At 40.8% G+C, this 17,679-nt stretch overlaps 1 protein-coding gene across 1 annotated transcript in view; it reads right to left on the minus strand.

The window, feature by feature from the left end:
- DSCAM (DS cell adhesion molecule) overlaps positions 1-17,679 on the minus strand; it is an 818,243-nt gene that overhangs the window by 278,799 nt on the left and 521,765 nt on the right. The window contains exon 9 of the mRNA XM_046001392.1: positions 402-680. Within this exon, the coding sequence (XP_045857348.1) occupies positions 402-680 (279 nt within the window). The remainder of the gene's footprint in view (positions 1-401; positions 681-17,679) is intronic.

The raw sequence follows: 17,679 nt of genomic DNA on the forward strand, positions 1-17,679 counted from the left end.
TTGCTATTTTATGAATCTTTAGAAAAAGTGGGATCTGACAAAAAATTTGACATTTTTAAAGCCATAACCTAAAACATAATATCATAAATATTATACACAATGCAGCAGGAGCTTATGAACTTTTGCGGCCAATGTAGGGAAAGCTTCGCTCGTTCATTAAAACCTACTTCCACCTCTTCCTGTTCACATTTCTTAGCTGCTAATTATGTGGAGCTTCATATTTTAGGTAAATAAAATCTTGATTTGGTGTTAGTGAAATTTGTAGTGGGGTTTATTTTAGTGGGATGACAGCAAATTCTATGAATTCTTATTCTTTCCCTGTTATTTCAAGCGAACGCTCTCTGTGAGCATCATTGAATTTGGCTGCGTTGATGCCACACATCCTATGTCCCTGTCCTCACCTCTCACAATCAACTGGCTTTGGTGCTCCACCGCTGCGGCCTCATTCCGGGCGATGCAGGTGTAATTCCCATTGTGCATGAGGGAGAGATTGGAAATCCGCAAAGAGCTTGTGAAGTCAATGTTGTCGATGGTCACCCCGAGGCTCGCTGGGATTGGCCGGCCGTCCTTCTGCCAGGTGATCGTGATGGGCAAGTCCCCTGAGACCACAACACATGGGATGAAGACCCGCTGTCCAATGGAGAATCTTGGAAACTCAAAAGGTTGGATAAAAGGTGGAACTGAAAGAAAGAAGAGAAAACGTAAGAGAGGAAGGAGGGTAAAAAGCCACGTGCATGCCCTCCGTTCTCTCTCCTTCAACCCTCTTGCATGACATTGAAAGAGGAACACGGTCGCTGCTGTAGAATGCAAATACAGGATGTCGGAGAAGAGTAAAATTGTGCTATCCCGCTACTTGATTTTTCTCATAATTCTAAATGGAAATCATGGCCTAATTTGTACCTCAGCAAACACGCTTAATTTATTTCGATAAACTTTTTAGAAAATAATCATTTTTGAATGAAAATATTTCTGACTCTGCACTCTTCATGTAAATGCTGTGAAAGAGGCATTTGGGTTTGGTTTTCCTTAGAAGCTTTTGAAAATTATGTGTACAAGAAAAGATTTGTTTCCTGCTTCTCTAATACTAGCGCAATCATTACCATTCCCCCTTTAATGCATTCCATGCCTTGCTAATAGGCGTACTTTAAGCCTGTTCAAGAAGGGATTCTAATTTCATTGTTAAACTCCCCCTCCCTTTAGGACTAACATCCAACAAATAGCAAGTGTCAATGAAAGAGACTTATTTTATGTTAGGATAATCACATCTCTATTCTGTACTCCTCGATTCTGCATATTCCACATTAAATGGTGAACTGATCCATGGTCAGTTTTCTGTGCTGTTATGTGTTGTCAATGAGGACAAGGTTACAGCCTTCAACCTGTCCAGCCACAGACACAGCCAAGCTCAGTCTGGAAAGCTCTTTTCTGATTTAATTTCCCTGATAAATTCCTCTTCACTTTCTCACCTCAGGACCATTTTTCTCAGGAACTTCCTGGATGGTCTCACAGGATTTCAGAGTCATATCATGCTTAAAATGGAGCCAGAGAAGCCAACTTTGAATCCTACTCGGTCACTTATGGCTGGTGGAGTCATGAGCAAATTATCAATATAGTGTTCCTATCAACCCTATGGGGTTGTTATGCATAGTTTCACTTTGTAGATGGGGAAACTGGTTCTTAAAGATGCGACCTTGCCCTTGGCCATAAAGCTAGTTTACGAAAGAGTGAGAGCTCAGACCTTATCAATTTTATTTTAGAGACTTGGAAATATGCAAGATTGTCAACTGCAATCATTAAGCATGCAATAACTTAATAAGAACCAGTTACTGTACCAGAAGATTTCATAGAATTAAATCATCAAATAGTAGGACATCTGCAGAATTTGTTCACTAATCAATTATAGGTACATTTCATTAATCAGCTCAGGGGAGATTTAAGAGATCAAGCTGAGAAACATCTGAATGGAGGGGTGCCTGTGTGGCTTACTTGTTAAGCGTCTGCCTTCCACTCAGATCATGATCCCAGGTGCATTGGGCTCCTACTTAAAGGATGTCTGCTTCTCCCTCTCCCACTCCCCCTGTTTGTGTTCCCACTCATTCTGTCTGTCTCTCTCTCTGTCAACTAACTAAATAAATAAAATCTTAAAAAAAAGAAAAATCTGAATGGAAACCATTCATTGAGTTCCTGGTATGTGTTTGATGACCCTGTGTCCTGGGCACACAGCAATAAACATAGTACACCAGCCTCTGTCTGATGGAAGCTTCATATACAGTCATAGGGAGCAGAGGTCAACAGAGCAGAGCTGTGACTACTCTGCTATTTAATATTATTACTACTATTATTACTATATGCTTTCAAAAGCATTTAGGAGTAAGAACGCAGAACTGCAAATACAGCCAGAGTTAGACGGTCTAGTGAATCAATGCCTCAAGTTAGGTCTGACCAGAGAAACAAATAAACAAACAAACAACTTCAGGTGCCAGTGCATTTCATGTCAAAACTGCTGACTTCTGACAGTTTGCTGATTTTCAATGAGAGTTAGAGTTTTGGATCTGCAGTGAGTTGATCTGACACTAGGAGAAAAAAATCTTGGGATGATCTTCTACCTGGGGCTGGTAGAAAAGATCAGTTTGGATTAGGCTATGATTATTCACAATTGATATTAGGCAGGAAAAGTGCCAACTTGTAGCAAAGGCACTATATTTCTCTGTTGCCCCAAATCGCACAAGTATTTACTATTGATGTACATATTAGTAACGCTTAATAAACTACCTTTTCTTAAATAAGTAAATACATTTCCTCTTGTTTGGTTCCTTACACATCAAAACTTGGTTGTCAGTCTACTTAGACAAATATAGGCACTCAGAAAAACTAGGCTTGGTGTTTGTTATCTGAATTGCAGATCACTTTTGTTTTTAAGACGAGAACTCTGGACCCAGACCTGGGTTTAAATCCAGCTGTGCGACTAACTAACATTTTCAACTCGACTCGGTGTCTCTGTTTCCTTCTGTGTGGAAGGAAGGGGTTGTTGGGAAGCATGGATGAGTTAGCAGGGGGTTCACAAACTTCCAAGGACACCGAATCCATTGTTTAGCACAGGTTCTAATTTGTGAGCTTTAACGGAGAGGAAAAAACAAAAACGGTCAAGTTGAAAGATCACTTGGCAAGGGAAAGGACTCCATTTCTACCAGTTATAGTCGGGATAAGAAAAATATAAGGATTCCCTTTCTATTCCCCAGATCAAGAAAATTAAGACGTAGCATACTCTCAATCTATTCAATGAGAACACAATATGTAGGATGTAGAATATCAATGATTATTAATTATAAGAATGTCTGCTTCTGAGAGCAAAAGGAAGTTGTAGAACAGAGAAAGAGCAGGTGCATGTTAATTTCAAGAACAGAGGCAAGAAGTAGCTACTGAGGCATCATTTATTCATTTGATTGTTTAGAGGCAAGTGCACCCGAGTGGAGGCGGGGAGAAGCAGAGAGAGAGGGAGGGAGAATCTTAAGCAGGCTCCACACTCAGTGTGCAGCCAACCATGGGGCTCAATCTCATGACCTTGAGATCATGACCTGAGCCTAAATCAAGAGCTGGATGCTTAACTAATGGAGCCACACAGGTTCTCCAAAAAGAATCATAATTTAAAAAGAAAACAAAAACAAATTCCACCTTTTCAAAATTTCTGGAATTCTTTGGTTTATAGAATTCTAAGGGATATAATCATAGTCACAGGAGTAAATTTCAGAAACTTGAACCCCAGAGCAACACTCCTGATGACCCATGCCTAAAGACCTACACCTCCAACTCAGTGAAAACAAGCATCAGGAAGCCCATGTGCTCACTCTCAACTGTGAATTGAGAGTGACTCAACTCTCAACTCTCAAACAGGAATCCTCCCTTTCCACACGGTGCTGTGAACTATTACAACACTTAGATGTCTCATTCTTAGCCTAAACCCAAGGCTGAGAATGCAGACATGCTCATGTAGGCTCAGTTAGGCAGAGTTTACAAACAAGGGGCCAGACGTAAACTTTATAAAGAGTAGACACAAGAACACAACATGCACAGCAGCTGGGGGACACTGCCCTTCATTGCCAGTGTGTTCACAGCTAATACACAATCACAGTATGTAATTAAAGTAAGTACTTCATTACATACTCCAAATCATTAAGTTAGATTTAATGTATTAAATCGAAAAAATGTATATCAAAATTATTTTACAATACAGCCAGCCAAGGGGTGCCTGGATGGCTCAGTCAGCCAAAGTGTCTGCCTTTGGCTCAGGTCATGATCCTGGGGTCCTGGAGTCAAGCCCTGCATTGGGATCCCGGCTCAGTGGGGCACCTGCTTCTCCCTCTTCCTCTGCCACTCTCCCGGCTTGTGTTCTCTCCCCATATCTCTCTCTTTCTCTCTCTCCCTCTTAAATAAACAAATAAATAAATGAACAAATGAATAATTAAAATCTTTTTTAAAAAGTTAAAAGAAAATACAGCCAGCCAAGAATGTTGCTCCCAGCAAAACTATAATTCAAAAAGAAATTTTTGACTATTACTGAGAGTGGTGTGTTAAGATCCCCTCCTATTAATGTATTCATATCAATATGACTCTTTATCTTGATTAACAGTTGTCTTATGTAGTTGGATGCTCCCATATTGGGGGCATAAATATTTACAATTGTTAGATCTCCTTGGTGGACAGACCCTTTAAGAATGATGTAGTGTCCTTCTGTATCTCTGACTACAGACTTAAGTTTAAAAATCTAATTTATCTGGGGGCGCCTGGGTGGCTCAGTGGGTTAAAGCCTCTGCCTTCGGCTCGGGTCATGATCTCAGGGTCCTGGGATCGAGCCTCGCATCGGGCTCTCTGCTTAGCGGGGAGCCTGCTTCCTCCTCTCTCTCTCTCTGCCTGCCTCTCTGCCTACTTGTAATCTCTGTCTGTCAAATAAATAAATCTTTAAAAAAAATAAAATAAAATCTAATTTATCTGATATGAGAATCACTACCCCAGCCTTCTTTTGAGGCCCATTGGCATGAAAGATGCTTCTCCATCCCTTCACTTTCAGTCAATTTTTTTAAACTTTTATTTTTTAAAATTTTATTTAATTTTTTCAGTGTTCCAAGATCCATTGCTTATGTACCACACCCAGTGCTCCATGCAATACGTGTCCTCCTTAATATCCACCACCAGGCTCACCCATCTCTCCACCTCTCTCCCCTCCAAAACCCTCAGTGTGTCTCTCACGGTTCATCTCCCCCTCCAATTTCTCCCCCTTCACTTTTCCTTTCCTTCTCATAATGTCCTTCATGTTATTTCTTATGCTCCACAAGTAAGTGAAACCGTATGGTAATTGACTTTGTCTGCTTGACTTATTTCACTCAGCATAATCTCCTCCAGTCCCATCCATGTTGATGCAAAAGTTCAGCTTCACCCTTTCTTATGGCTGAGTAATATTCCATTGTATATATGGACTATATCTTCTTTATCCCTTTGTCTGTTGAAGGGCATCTTTGTTCTTTCCACAGTTTGGCGACCGTGACCATTGCTGTAATAAACATTGGGGTACAGATGGCCCTTCTTTTCACTACATATCTCTGGGGTAAATACCCAGTAGTGCAATTGCAGGGTCACAGGGAAGCTCTATTTTTAATTTCTTGAGGAATCTCCACACTGTTTTCCAAAGTGGCTGCACCAACTTGCATTCCCACCAACAGTGTAAGAGGATTCCCCTTTCTCCACATCCTCTGAAACACTTGTTGTTTACCGTCTTGTTAATTTTGGCCATTCTAACCGAGAGACCGACTTTCCCAGATAAACATAACAGAAGTTCACTTCTTTTTTTTTTTCTATCTATACACTGATACATATGTGTATTACAACATAGGTTCTTTTTAACCATAAAAAATGAAAGAATTATGCTATATATGTTTTATAACTTGCTTTATTGACATATTTTTAAGTCTTTATTTGAATTCCAGATAGTTAACATACAGTGTAATATTAGTTTCAGATGTACAATTTAGTTATTCATATTCCATAGAATACTAGGGCTGGCCTACAAGAGATATTAAAGGAATTAGTTCAGGTTGAAATGAAAGGACGCTAGGCTATAACTCAAGGCCATGTGAAAGTATGCCGTTCTCTGGTAAAAGTAAAGGCAAATATAGAATACTGTATTATTGCAATTTTTATGTGTAAATTCACTTTTTTTATTATTATTTTCATTTTATTTATTTTTTCAGTGTAACAGTATTCATTCTTTTTGCACAACACCCAGTGCTCCATGCAAAACGTGCCCTCTCCATTACCCACCACCTGTTCCCCCAACCTCCCACCCCTGACCCTTCAAATTCACTTTTAATTTAAAAAAAAAAAAATTTTAAATTTAAAAAATTTAAATTTTAAAAATTAAAAAAAAAACAAAAGCATAAAGTCTATGAGGCTGTTAATGGCTATACAACATTCAGAAATGCAGGGCTGGCACCAGGACCGTGGGATCATCACCTGAAGTGGAGGTGGAAGCTTAAATGAGTGAGCCACCCAGATGCCCCTTAAATTTTCTTAAAGTAGCCCAAATCTTATATTTTACATGCCTAAGTTATAAAATAGAAGACAAAAAGTAAACCAAGTGATTCAAAAATGTTCATAATGACTTGCTAAAGCCAAACAACCTGTTTGAGACACACTGCTGGCTTTATCTCCTTCATTAGTTCACTTCTTAAGGTAAATCCTCTCAATCTTGTTGACAGTGCAAGCTTGCAATATCAGAGGACAAAAATCTGGAGTGTGGCCTACAACAGGTTGGGACATAACCTTCCTCCAGGAAGCATGTAAATACCTGCTAAATGTCACTGATTACCAGGTCTGTTGATACCATTCTCTGTGCCAGTGGGGCTCCTCTCTCCTAGGCAGTTGGGAGCCAGTGAATCCAGCCAAATGTTCCTTTCAACTCTTTCTCTTTCTAAATCCTTAACAAGAATGTTGAGTTAGGCTAAGACATTTCTGTCTTGTCCCTCACGGATTAACTGTATATTCTTCCCCACAGAGGAAAAAGGGAGCTTTTATTTTTCTTCCCAGAAAGAACTATGACATAGGAAATGAAACATGGGTTGGGTGTCAGCCAAATTTGGGTAATTTGCAGTGTCTTCCTGGTCCACTTTCTCTAAGTCTGTGATTCCATTTCTTCATGTGTAAAGTGATGACAAGGAACACAATTCATGCATGTTGGTGGGGGCTTCCTGGAACGTGCAGGCAGAGAGGCAGAGGACTGGGTGCACACAGAAGCTCCTCAGTCTGCAGTGTTCTCTCTTTCCTTTCCCTACATTTCTCTCTCTCACTCTCTCTCTTTTTTTTTTTTACCCAGAGCCCACAGTTCACTGGGAAAAATCAAATACATTACATGGATGTTGAGACATGCTGAGGCTGTATTGACACTGTTGTGTAATTTCATTAACACCACATTCATCATCTCTTCTCTAGTGGTACTTTAATACCCTCATCCTCCATATAGTCCCCAGGTTGACAGCTCCTGCTCTCAGACTGCTCAAAGAGCCTGCCTCAAGCCAGTGTTCTGGGTTACAGCAATGGGTATTCTCATCTTTCCAGCTCCTTTTCCTCATTCCATCCAACAAGCTCTCTCTTCTTGTCCTTCAAGAAGTTTTCACGTTTTATATCTTGCATGCCTCATGAAGTCTCCACACCTTGCATCTGTGAATCCTGCTCATTAAGGGAATGCGAATCCCATGGCTGATTTCTGAGAGTTCAGTCCCAATGACATCTTTGGTGCCTATACTCCCACTAGATATGGCCAGGATGGGCAGAGGCTTCCAGCCCCATACTGTCCCCTGAAATGAAAGCTATGGCTCTCAGATCACAAGGTTGATGAGTGTGTGTGACTTGTGAGTTAAGTACATCACTTCAACCGTCTCTCCACACATAATTCTGCTATTTGACAATATGCTTTGGGTTCCAAAATTATAGATTACTGGCCCTATGCCACATAGTTCTCTACTCTGTTCAACAACATGATTAAACTCTTCACCACCTACTCCAAGAGTCTACTGCTCAAGATTCTATAGTGGAAAGTATCACAGGATGGCCCACGAGTATAATGTGAGTATGGCAGTCTGTGCACATGTGTATTTCCTTAAGTAGAGTGACCCAGGAGGCAGAAGTGGTATTGAATTTATCTTTACTTCCCCCAATTAGGAGAATAAATAGTGTCTTGTACATTTAACTGCATAACAGTTTTTGAAAATACCTTGTAAAGGTGACGATGAGCATGTGTTTACTCTCTGGACATTAGACAAGCCTGAATTTATGAGTGGAAAGGGGAGTAGATCCAGGATATAATAGTGAGACAGTGATAAGGACAAAGGTAAGGCTATGTTTCATAGTCTGATTAGTGTAAGGGCTCAGGACTTCTAACTTGAGGTTCCACTGAGCTCACTACCTCCTACTGGTAGAGTGAGTTGGGGAGATAAATTCAGACCTACCCTTGCTTCTTCAGTATGGCCATCTGGGCCGATTGAGAACAGTTATGTGGGCTTGATCTCCTGAGCTAGAGCTGCTCCTAACTCACCATGAATTGCATTGCCAGTGCTGGGTCTGTGTCTGCTGGAGAGTGATGGGCATGAGGCCAAGATTCAGGAGGGCATGATGTGAGAGTAATAAGAGGGTTATTGAAGCCAGAAGGTGCCAAAGAAATCAGAGTCTTCCACATGTCCACATAAATGTGGTTCCTGTAAAAGCCCTTCTAGGTGTATCTGTCTGTCTGCCCCCCTCTCTCTCTCTCTATATATATATATATAACGTGTTATGTAATATAATATATATTAATAATCATATAAAATTATTAATATATATTATATTTACCAGACTAATAATTGAACAAACTTAATTATAATTATATATAGACACTGTTGTATATAATTTCATTAACAATATATAAATTCATATATAGTATAATCATATATATATAATTAGAATTAAGTTTGTTCAATTATTAGTATAGTAAATATAATTTGAAATTATTTCAAAGTTAATTAAAAGAACCAGTAATATGTTCTCAGGAATAATAAATGCCACCATCTCTCCTTCTTATGGGTGTTCATAAAACACACACAAGTGGGGTGCCTGGGTGACTCAGTGGGTTGAAGCTTCTGCCTTCAGCTCAGGTTGTGATCTCAGGGTCCTGGGATGGAGCCCTGCATGGGGCTCTCTGCTCTCTGCCTATCTGTCTGTCAAATAAATAAATAAAATCTTTAAACACACACACACACACACACACACACACACACACACACACACACAGTGTTTTGTAAGACTGTGAGTTCATAGATCCCATGGCAAAAGGACAATGAAGGTGGGTGCCTCATTCATCCAAAAACTCATACAACAAGCTATAAAGAGGTTTAAAACCTTAAATAAGTGGTTCAGCAATTCACTGGAGGCCTACTGATCCAACACTGGTGGAAACCCCATTCCCTGGTGCCCTGTCCTGGCCTTGCTTCCTTCCTATTTCTCTGATGACCTCACCTACGCCCCAGTCTGGATGTAAGCTCCATGCCTCTGATTTCCCAATCTACATTTTCAACCGAACTCCTTCTCAAGTTTCAGGCCTGCTTGTTTAGTTGTCTGCTACTACGTTCATCTTGATGTCCCAGAAGCATCTCAAATCCCAAACCAAATGCAGTGGGTTTCCCTTGAAGCTTCATCTTCCATGCTCTCTTCCTGTCACAAAACTCCCCAGCTGCAGGAAGCTCAGAATAAGAAAAGCCTTCTTAGTCATGCATTTCTCTTTTCTCCAGCCACTATCAGTGGACTGCTGTGTCTCGTCAACTTCATCTCTCAGTATCTCCTGGTCTGGCTCCTTTTCTTCCAAATACACAACCATCACCTTTTATTAAAACTTTTTCAACTGTGCCATAATGGGGCTCTCTGATTTTTTTTTTTTTTTTAGCACTAAAACATATATATATTTTTTTATTATTTTCATCATCTCTTAAGTGGTATCACCACCAAAACAGAGTTCTCTGGAACACATTACTCATCTCCAATTTGTAGCGTATTATTAACCTTAGGAATATTTTATTTCATTTTATTTATTTTTTCAGTGTAACAGTATTCATTCTTTTTGCACAACACCCAGTGCTCCATGCAAAACGTGCCCTCCCCATTACCCACCACCTGTTCCCCCAACCTCCCACCCCTGACCCTTCAAAACCCTCAGGTTGCCCCAACCTCCCACCCCTGACCCTTCAAAACCCTCAGGTTGTTTTTCAGATTCCATAGTCTCTTGTGGTTCGCCTCCCCTCCCCAATGTCCATAGCCCGCTCCCAATCTCCCAATCCCACCTCCCCCCAGCAACCCCCAGTTTGTTTTGTGAGATTAAGAGTCATTTATGGTTTGTCTCCCTCCCAATCCCATCTTGTTTCATTTACTCTTCTCCTATCCCCCTACCCCCCCATGTTGCTGCTCCATGTCCTCATATCAGGGAGATCATATGATAGTTGTCTTTCTCCGATTGACTTATTTCACTAAGCATGATACGCTCTAGTTCCATCCACGTCGTCGCAAATGGCATGATTTCATTTCTTTTGATGGCTGCATAGTATTCCATTGTGTATATATACCACATCTTCTTTATCCATTCATCTGTTGATGGACATCTAGGTTCTTTCCATAGTCTGGCTATTGTAGACATTGCTGCTATAAACATTCGGGTACACGTGCCCCTTCGGATCACTATGTTTATATCTTTAGGGTAAATACCCAGTAGTGTAATTGCTGGGTCATAGGGTAGTTCTATTTTCAACATTTTGAGGAACCTCCATGTTGTTTTCCAGAGTGGTTGCACCAGCTTGCATTCCCACCAACAGTGGAGGAGGGTTCCCCTTTCTCCACATCCTCGCCAGCATCTGTCATTTCCTGACTTGTTCATTTTAGCCATTCTGACTGGTGTGAGGTGATATCTCATTGTGGTTTTGATTTGTATTTCCCTGATGCCGAGTGACGTGGAGCACTTTTTCATGTGTCTGTTGGCCATCTGGATGTCTTCTTTGCAGAAATGTCTGTTCATGTCCTCTGCCCATTTCTTGATTGGATTGTTTGTTCTTTGGGTGTTGAGTTTGATAAGTTCCTTATAGATTTTGGATACTAGCCCTTTATCTGATATGTCGTTTGCAAATATCTTCTCCCATTCTGTCAGTTGTCTTTTGGTTTTGTGAACTGTTTCCTTTGCTGTGCAAAAGCTTTTGATCTTGATGAAATCCCAATAGTTCATTTTTGCCCTTGCTTCCCTTGCCTTTGCCGTTGTTCCTAGCAAGATGTTGCTACGGCTGAGGTCGAAGAGGTTGCTGCCTGCATTCTCCTCAAGGATTTTGATGGATTCCTTTCTCACATTGAGGTCCTTCATCCATTTGGAGTCTATTTTCGTGTGTGGTGTAAGGAAGTGGTCCAATTTCATTTTTCTGCATGTGGCTGTCCAATTTTCCCAGCACCATTTATTGAAGAGGCTGTCTTTTTTCCATTGGACATTCTTTCCTGCTTTGTCGAAGATTAGTTGACCATAGAGTTGAGGGTCGATTTCTGGGCTCTCTATTCTGTTCCACTGATCTATGTGTCTGTTTTTGTGCCAGTACCATGCTGTCTTGATGATGACAGCTTTGTAATAGAGCTTGAAGTCCGGAATTGTGATGCCACCAACTTTGGCTTTGTTCTTCAATATTCCTTTGGCTATTCGAGGTCTTTTCTGGTTCCATATAAATTTGAGGATTATTTGTTCCATTTCTTTGAAAAAAATGGATGGTATTTTGATAGGGATTGCATTAAATGTGTAGATTGCTTTAGGTAGCATAGACATTTTCACAATATTTATTCTTCCAATCCAGGAGCATGGAACATTTTTCCATTTTTTTGTGTCTTCCTCAATTTCTTTCATGAGTACTTTATAATTTTCTGTGTATAGATTCTTAGTCTCTTTGGTTAGGTTTATTCCTAGGTATCTTATAGTTTTGGGTACAATTGTAAATGGGATTGACTCCTTAATTTCTCTTTCTTCCATCTTGTTGTTGGTGTACAGAAATGCAACTGATTTCTGTGCATTGATTTTATATCCTGACACTTTACTGAATTCCTGTACAAGTTCTAGCAGTTTTGGAGTGGAGTCTTTTGGGTTTTCCACATATAGTATCATATCATCTGCGAAGAGTGATAGTTTGACTTCTTCTTTACCAATTTGGATGCCTTTAATTTCTTTTTGTTGTCTGATTGCTGAGGCTAGGACTTCTAGTACTATGTTGAATAGCAGTGGTGATAATGGACATCCCTGCCGTGTTCCTGACCTTAACGGAAAAGCTTTCAGTTTTTCTCCATTGAGAATGATATTTGCGGTGGGTTTTTCATAGATGGCTTTGATAATATTGAGGTATGTGCCCTCTATCCCCACACTTTGAAGAGTTTTGATCAGGAAGGGATGCTGTACTTTGTCAAATGCTTTTTCAGCATCTATGGAGAGTATCATATGGTTCTTGTTCTTTCTTTTATTAATGTGTTCTATCACATTGATTGATTTGCGGATGTTGAACCAACCCTGCAGCCCTGGAATAAATCCCACTTGATCGTGGTGAATAATCCTTTTAATGGACTGTTGAATCCTATTGGCTAGTATTTTGGCGAGAATTTTTGCATCTGTGTTCATCAAGGATATTGGTCTGTAGTTCTCTTTTTTGGTGGGATCCTTGTCTGGTTTGGGGATCAAGGTGATGCTGGCCTCATAAAATGAGTTTGGAAGTTTTCCTTCCGTTTCTATTTTCTGGAACAGTTTCAAGAGAATAGGAATTAGTTCTTCTTGAAATGTTTGGTAGAATTCCCCTGGGAAGTCGTCTGGCCCTGGGCTTTTGTTTGTTTGGAGATTTTTGATGACTGTTTCAATCTCCTTACTGGTGATGGGCCTGTTCAGGTTTTCTATTTCTTCCTGGTTCAGTTGTGGTAGTTTATATGTCTCTAGGAATGCATCCATTTCTTCCAGATTGTCCAATTTGTTGGCATAGAGTTGCTCATAGTATGTTCTTATAATTGTCTGTATTTCTTTGGTGTTAGTTGTGATCTCTCCTCTTTCATTCATGATTTTATTGATTTGGGTCCTTTCTCTTTTCTTTTTGATGAGTCTGGCCAGGGGTTTATCAATCTTATTGATTCTTTCAAAGAACCAGCTCCTAGTTTCATTGATTTTTTTCTATTGTTTTTTTGGTTTCTATTTCATTGATTTCTGCTCTGATCTTTATGATTTCTCTTCTCCTGCTGGGTTTAGGGTTTCTTTCTTGTTCTTTCTCCAGCTCCTTTACGTGTAGGGTTAGGTTGTGTACTTGAGACCTTTCTTGTTTCTTGAGAAAGGCTTGTACTGCTATATATTTTCCTCTCAGGACTGCCTTTGCTGTGTCCCACAGATTTTGAACTGTTGTGTTTTCATTATCATTTGTTTCCATGAATCTTTTCAATTCTTCTTTAATTTCCTGGTTAACCCATTCATTCTTTAGAAGGATGCTGTTTAGTCTCCATGTATTTGGGTTCTTTCCAGCTTTCCACTTGTGATTGAGTTCTAGCTTCAGAGCATTGTGGTCTGAAAATATGCAGGGAATAATCCTAATCTTTTGATACCGGTTGAGACCTGATTTGTGACCCAGGATGTGATCTATTCTGGAGAAGGTTCCATGTGCACTAGAGAAGAATGTGTATTCTGTTGCTTTGGGATGAAATGTTCTGAATATATCTGTGATGTCCATCTGGTCCAGTGTGTCATTTAAGGCCTTTATTTCCTTGTTGATCTTTTGCTTGGATGATCTGTCCATTTCAGTGAGGGGAGTGTTCAAGTCCCCTACTATTATTGTATTATTATTGATGTGTTTCTTTGATTTTGTTATTAATTGGTTGATATAGTTGGCTGCTCCCACGTTAGGGGCATAGATATTTAAAATTGTTAGATCTTCTTGTTGGACAGACCCTTTGAGTAGGATATAGTGTCCTTCCTCATCTCTTATTATAGTCTTTGGCTTAAAATCTAATTGATCTGATATAAGGATTGCCACCCCAGCTTTCTCCTGATGCCCATTAGCATGGTAAATTGTTTTCCACCCCCTCACTTTAAATCTGGAGGTGTCTTCGCGTCTAAAATGAGTTTCTTGTAGGCAACATACTGATGGGTTTTGTTTTTTTATCCATTCTGATACCCTGTGTCTTTTGATTGGGGCATTTAGCCCATTAACATTCAGGGTAACTATTGAGAGATATGAATTTAGTGCCATTAGTAGCCTGTAAGGTGACTGTTACTGTATATTGTCTCTGTACCTTTCTGATCTACTACTTTTAGGCTCTCTCTTTGCTTAGAGGACCCCTTTCAATATTTCCTGTAGAGCTGGTTTGGTGTTTGCAAATTCTTTCAGTTTTTGTTTGTCCTGGAAGCTTTTGATCTCTCCTTCTATTTTCAATGATAGCCTAGCTGGATAGAGTATTCTTGGCTGCATGTTTTTCTCGTTGAGTGCTCTGAATATATCATGCCAGCTCTTTCTGGCCTGCCAGGTCTCTGTGGATAAGTCTGCCGCCAATCTAATATTTTGACCATTGTATGTTACAGACTTCTTTTCTTGGGCTGCTTTCAGGATTTTCTCTTTGTCACTAAGACTTGTAAATTTTACTATTAGGTGGCGGGGTGTGGACCTATTCTTGTTGACTTTGAGGGGGGTTCTCTGCATCTCCTGGATTTTGATGCTTGTTCCCTTTGCCATATTAGGGAAATTCTCTCCAATGATTCTCTCCAATAGACCTTCTGCTCCCCTCTCTGTTTCTTCTTCTTCTGGAATCCCAATTATTCTAATGTTGTTTCGTCTTATGGTGTCACTTATCTCTCGAATTCTCCCCTCATGGTCCAGTAGCTGTTTGTCCCTCTTTTGCTCGGCTTCCTTATTCTCTGTCATTTGGTCTTCGATATCACTAATTCTTTCTTCTGCCTCATTGATCCTAGCAGTGAGAGCCTCCATTTTTGATTGCACCTCATTAATAGCTTTTTTGATTTCAACTTGGTTAGATTGTAGTTCTTTAATTTCTCCAGAAAAGGCTTTAATATCTCCAGAGAGGGTTTCTCTAATATCTTCCATGCCTTTTTCGAGCCCGGCTAGAATGTTCAGAATCGTCATTCTGAACTCTTGATCTGACATATTACCCATGTCTGTGTTGATTAGGTCCCTAGCCTTCGGTACTGTCTCTTGTTCTTTTGTTTGTGGTGATTTTTTCCGCCTTGTCATTTTGTCCAGATAAGAGAATATGAAGGAGCAAATAAACTACTAAAAGGGTGGCAAAGACTCCGGAAAAATGCGCTGTAACTAAATCAGAAGAGACCCCAAAATGTGGGGGGGAGAAAGGGGATAAAAACAGCTTCTGAAAAAAAAAGAAAAAAAAAAAGAAAGAAAAAAATTTAAAAAATAAAACAAATAAAAAATATAAAAAAGAAAGAAAAAATATATATATTTAGATGAACTAGTCAAAAAATGTTAAAAAAGAAAAGGGTAAAAGTTTAAAAAAAATTTAGCAGAAGAAGAAAAAAGAAAAAAGAAAAAAAAATTGAAAAAAGAAAAAAGAATTGAAGTAGCCGCAAGACTAGAGAATCATGGGGAGAAAGCCATGAGTTCTGTGCTTTGCTTTCTCCTCCTCTGGAATTGCTCTGCTGTCTTAGGAATGGAATCTGCTTTCTCCTTGATAGATGAACTTCGTCCTGGCTGGATATTTTGTTGATCTTCTGGGGGAGAGGCCTGTTGTAGTGACTCTCAAGTGTCTTTGCCCGAGGCGGGATTGCACTGCCCTTACCGGCGGCCGGACTAAGTAATCGGCTCGGGTTCGCTTTTGGGAGCTTCTGTTCCCTGAACGCTTTCCGTAGAGTTCCGGAGGACGGGAATGAAAATGGTGGCCTCCCAGTCTCCAGCCCGGAGGAGCCGAGAGCCTGGGGCCCCACTCCTCAGTGCGCCCCCAGAGGACAGCACCCAATCACTCCCGTATCCCCAGCCTCTAGCCGCGCTCCGAGCTCACCCAGCCCGCGACCAGTTCAAGGTAACCCCGAGCTGAGAGTTTAGTCCTCGGCTCTGTCTCTCCAGCCGGCTTCTCCATTCTAATACCTGCGAGCTCTCCGACACTCCGACACCCCCGATCCTTCTGTGACCCTGCGGGGCCTGGGGCCACGCTGGCCCCGCGTGGGCTTCACCCCGGTTTAGCCCCTGGAGCAATGTCCCTCAGTGGAACAGACTTTTAAAAGTCCTGATTTTGTGCTCCGTTGCTCCGCCGCTTGCCGGGAGCCGGCCCCTCCCCCCGCGGTCTATCTTCCCGTCGTTTTAGATTCACTTCTCCGCCAGTCCTACCTTTCAGAAAGTGGTTGATTTTCTGTTTCTAGAGTTGCTGTTCTTCTTCTCTTCGCTCTCCCGTTGGATTTGTAGGTGTTTGCAATGTTTAGATAAGCTATCGAGCTGATCTCCTGCTACCTGATGTAGTCTCAGGCTGCTACTTCTCCGCCATCTTGACTCCTCCGGCTCTCTAATTTTTTAATCTTTCTGCACTGTAATCCATCTTATATACTTCAACCAGATTAATGTCCTAAAACACAGTTGTGAGCCTGTTCCTCTGCTCATATCCCCCTGCCTTACCATTTTAGGATCAAGTAGAAGTTAACAAACAGTACAGGATCTGATGCCTGTCTCTGCGCTGACTCATGCTGCTTGCCTCTGCTGGAGACTCCTTGTTTCAATCTTATTGACTCTGCATGTGAGGAGCTATACCCGTCCCCTATTTCTGCCCCCCAACCCACCTGGACACCATTCTCACCCCCGCCATCTTATGATGCGAACGCTCAACTCAGTTGTTAGCTACTTCAGAGACCTTTTCAGGCTCCAGATCCCTTTGAGACTCAATGCCTTTTCTCTTGGAAGCTTTCTGAAATCCAGACTTCCCATCCTACCTCACCACCAGAACTGGCTAGATGTCATCTTCCTTATTTCTAAAAGATCTCACACATGCATATTTCTCTGATGGTGTTATGTGAAAATCAGTGCTTTTCTTATTTGTCTATCCACTGCTCTCCCACAGTGAGCTGAAATATTTCTCACCCCGTGCTGCTTCTTTTTCAAGACATCTGCTACCTGCTGCTGTCCTCCCACTGACTCCAGCTCATGAACAGTAAATGCACAGATATTACCGAAATAAATTAAAGAAATCACAGGAATCAAAGAACTAAAGAAGTTCTCTGGCTTACAAATTGTTTTGATGACAAAAGTCTAGTTCGATTAGACTATCATCATACACTGTGATCCTTTTCATTTCTTTTTTAAAAAGGTTCTATTTATTTGAAAGGGAGAGCAAGAGATAGAGCATGAGGGGGAGGGGAAGAAGGAGAAGAAGAAGCAGGCTGCCCACTAAGCAGGGAGCCCAGATGCAGGGCTCCATCCCAGGACCCCGTATCATGATCTGAGCCAAAGACAGATGTTCAAGTGACTGAGACACCCAGGCGCCCCCCTTTTTGTTTCTTATTTGAAATGTTGGACTAATGTCATTATGGAAAGAGGGATCAATGCAAGGAAAAGATATTTTTAGGAAAAGTGTTTAAGATGCATATCTCTAGCTGTTTGGCATCTATGTGAGTGG

This window comes from Meles meles, chromosome 4, assembly GCF_922984935.1.
Source record: "Meles meles chromosome 4, mMelMel3.1 paternal haplotype, whole genome shotgun sequence".
NCBI classification, from domain to species: domain Eukaryota; kingdom Metazoa; phylum Chordata; class Mammalia; order Carnivora; family Mustelidae; genus Meles; species Meles meles.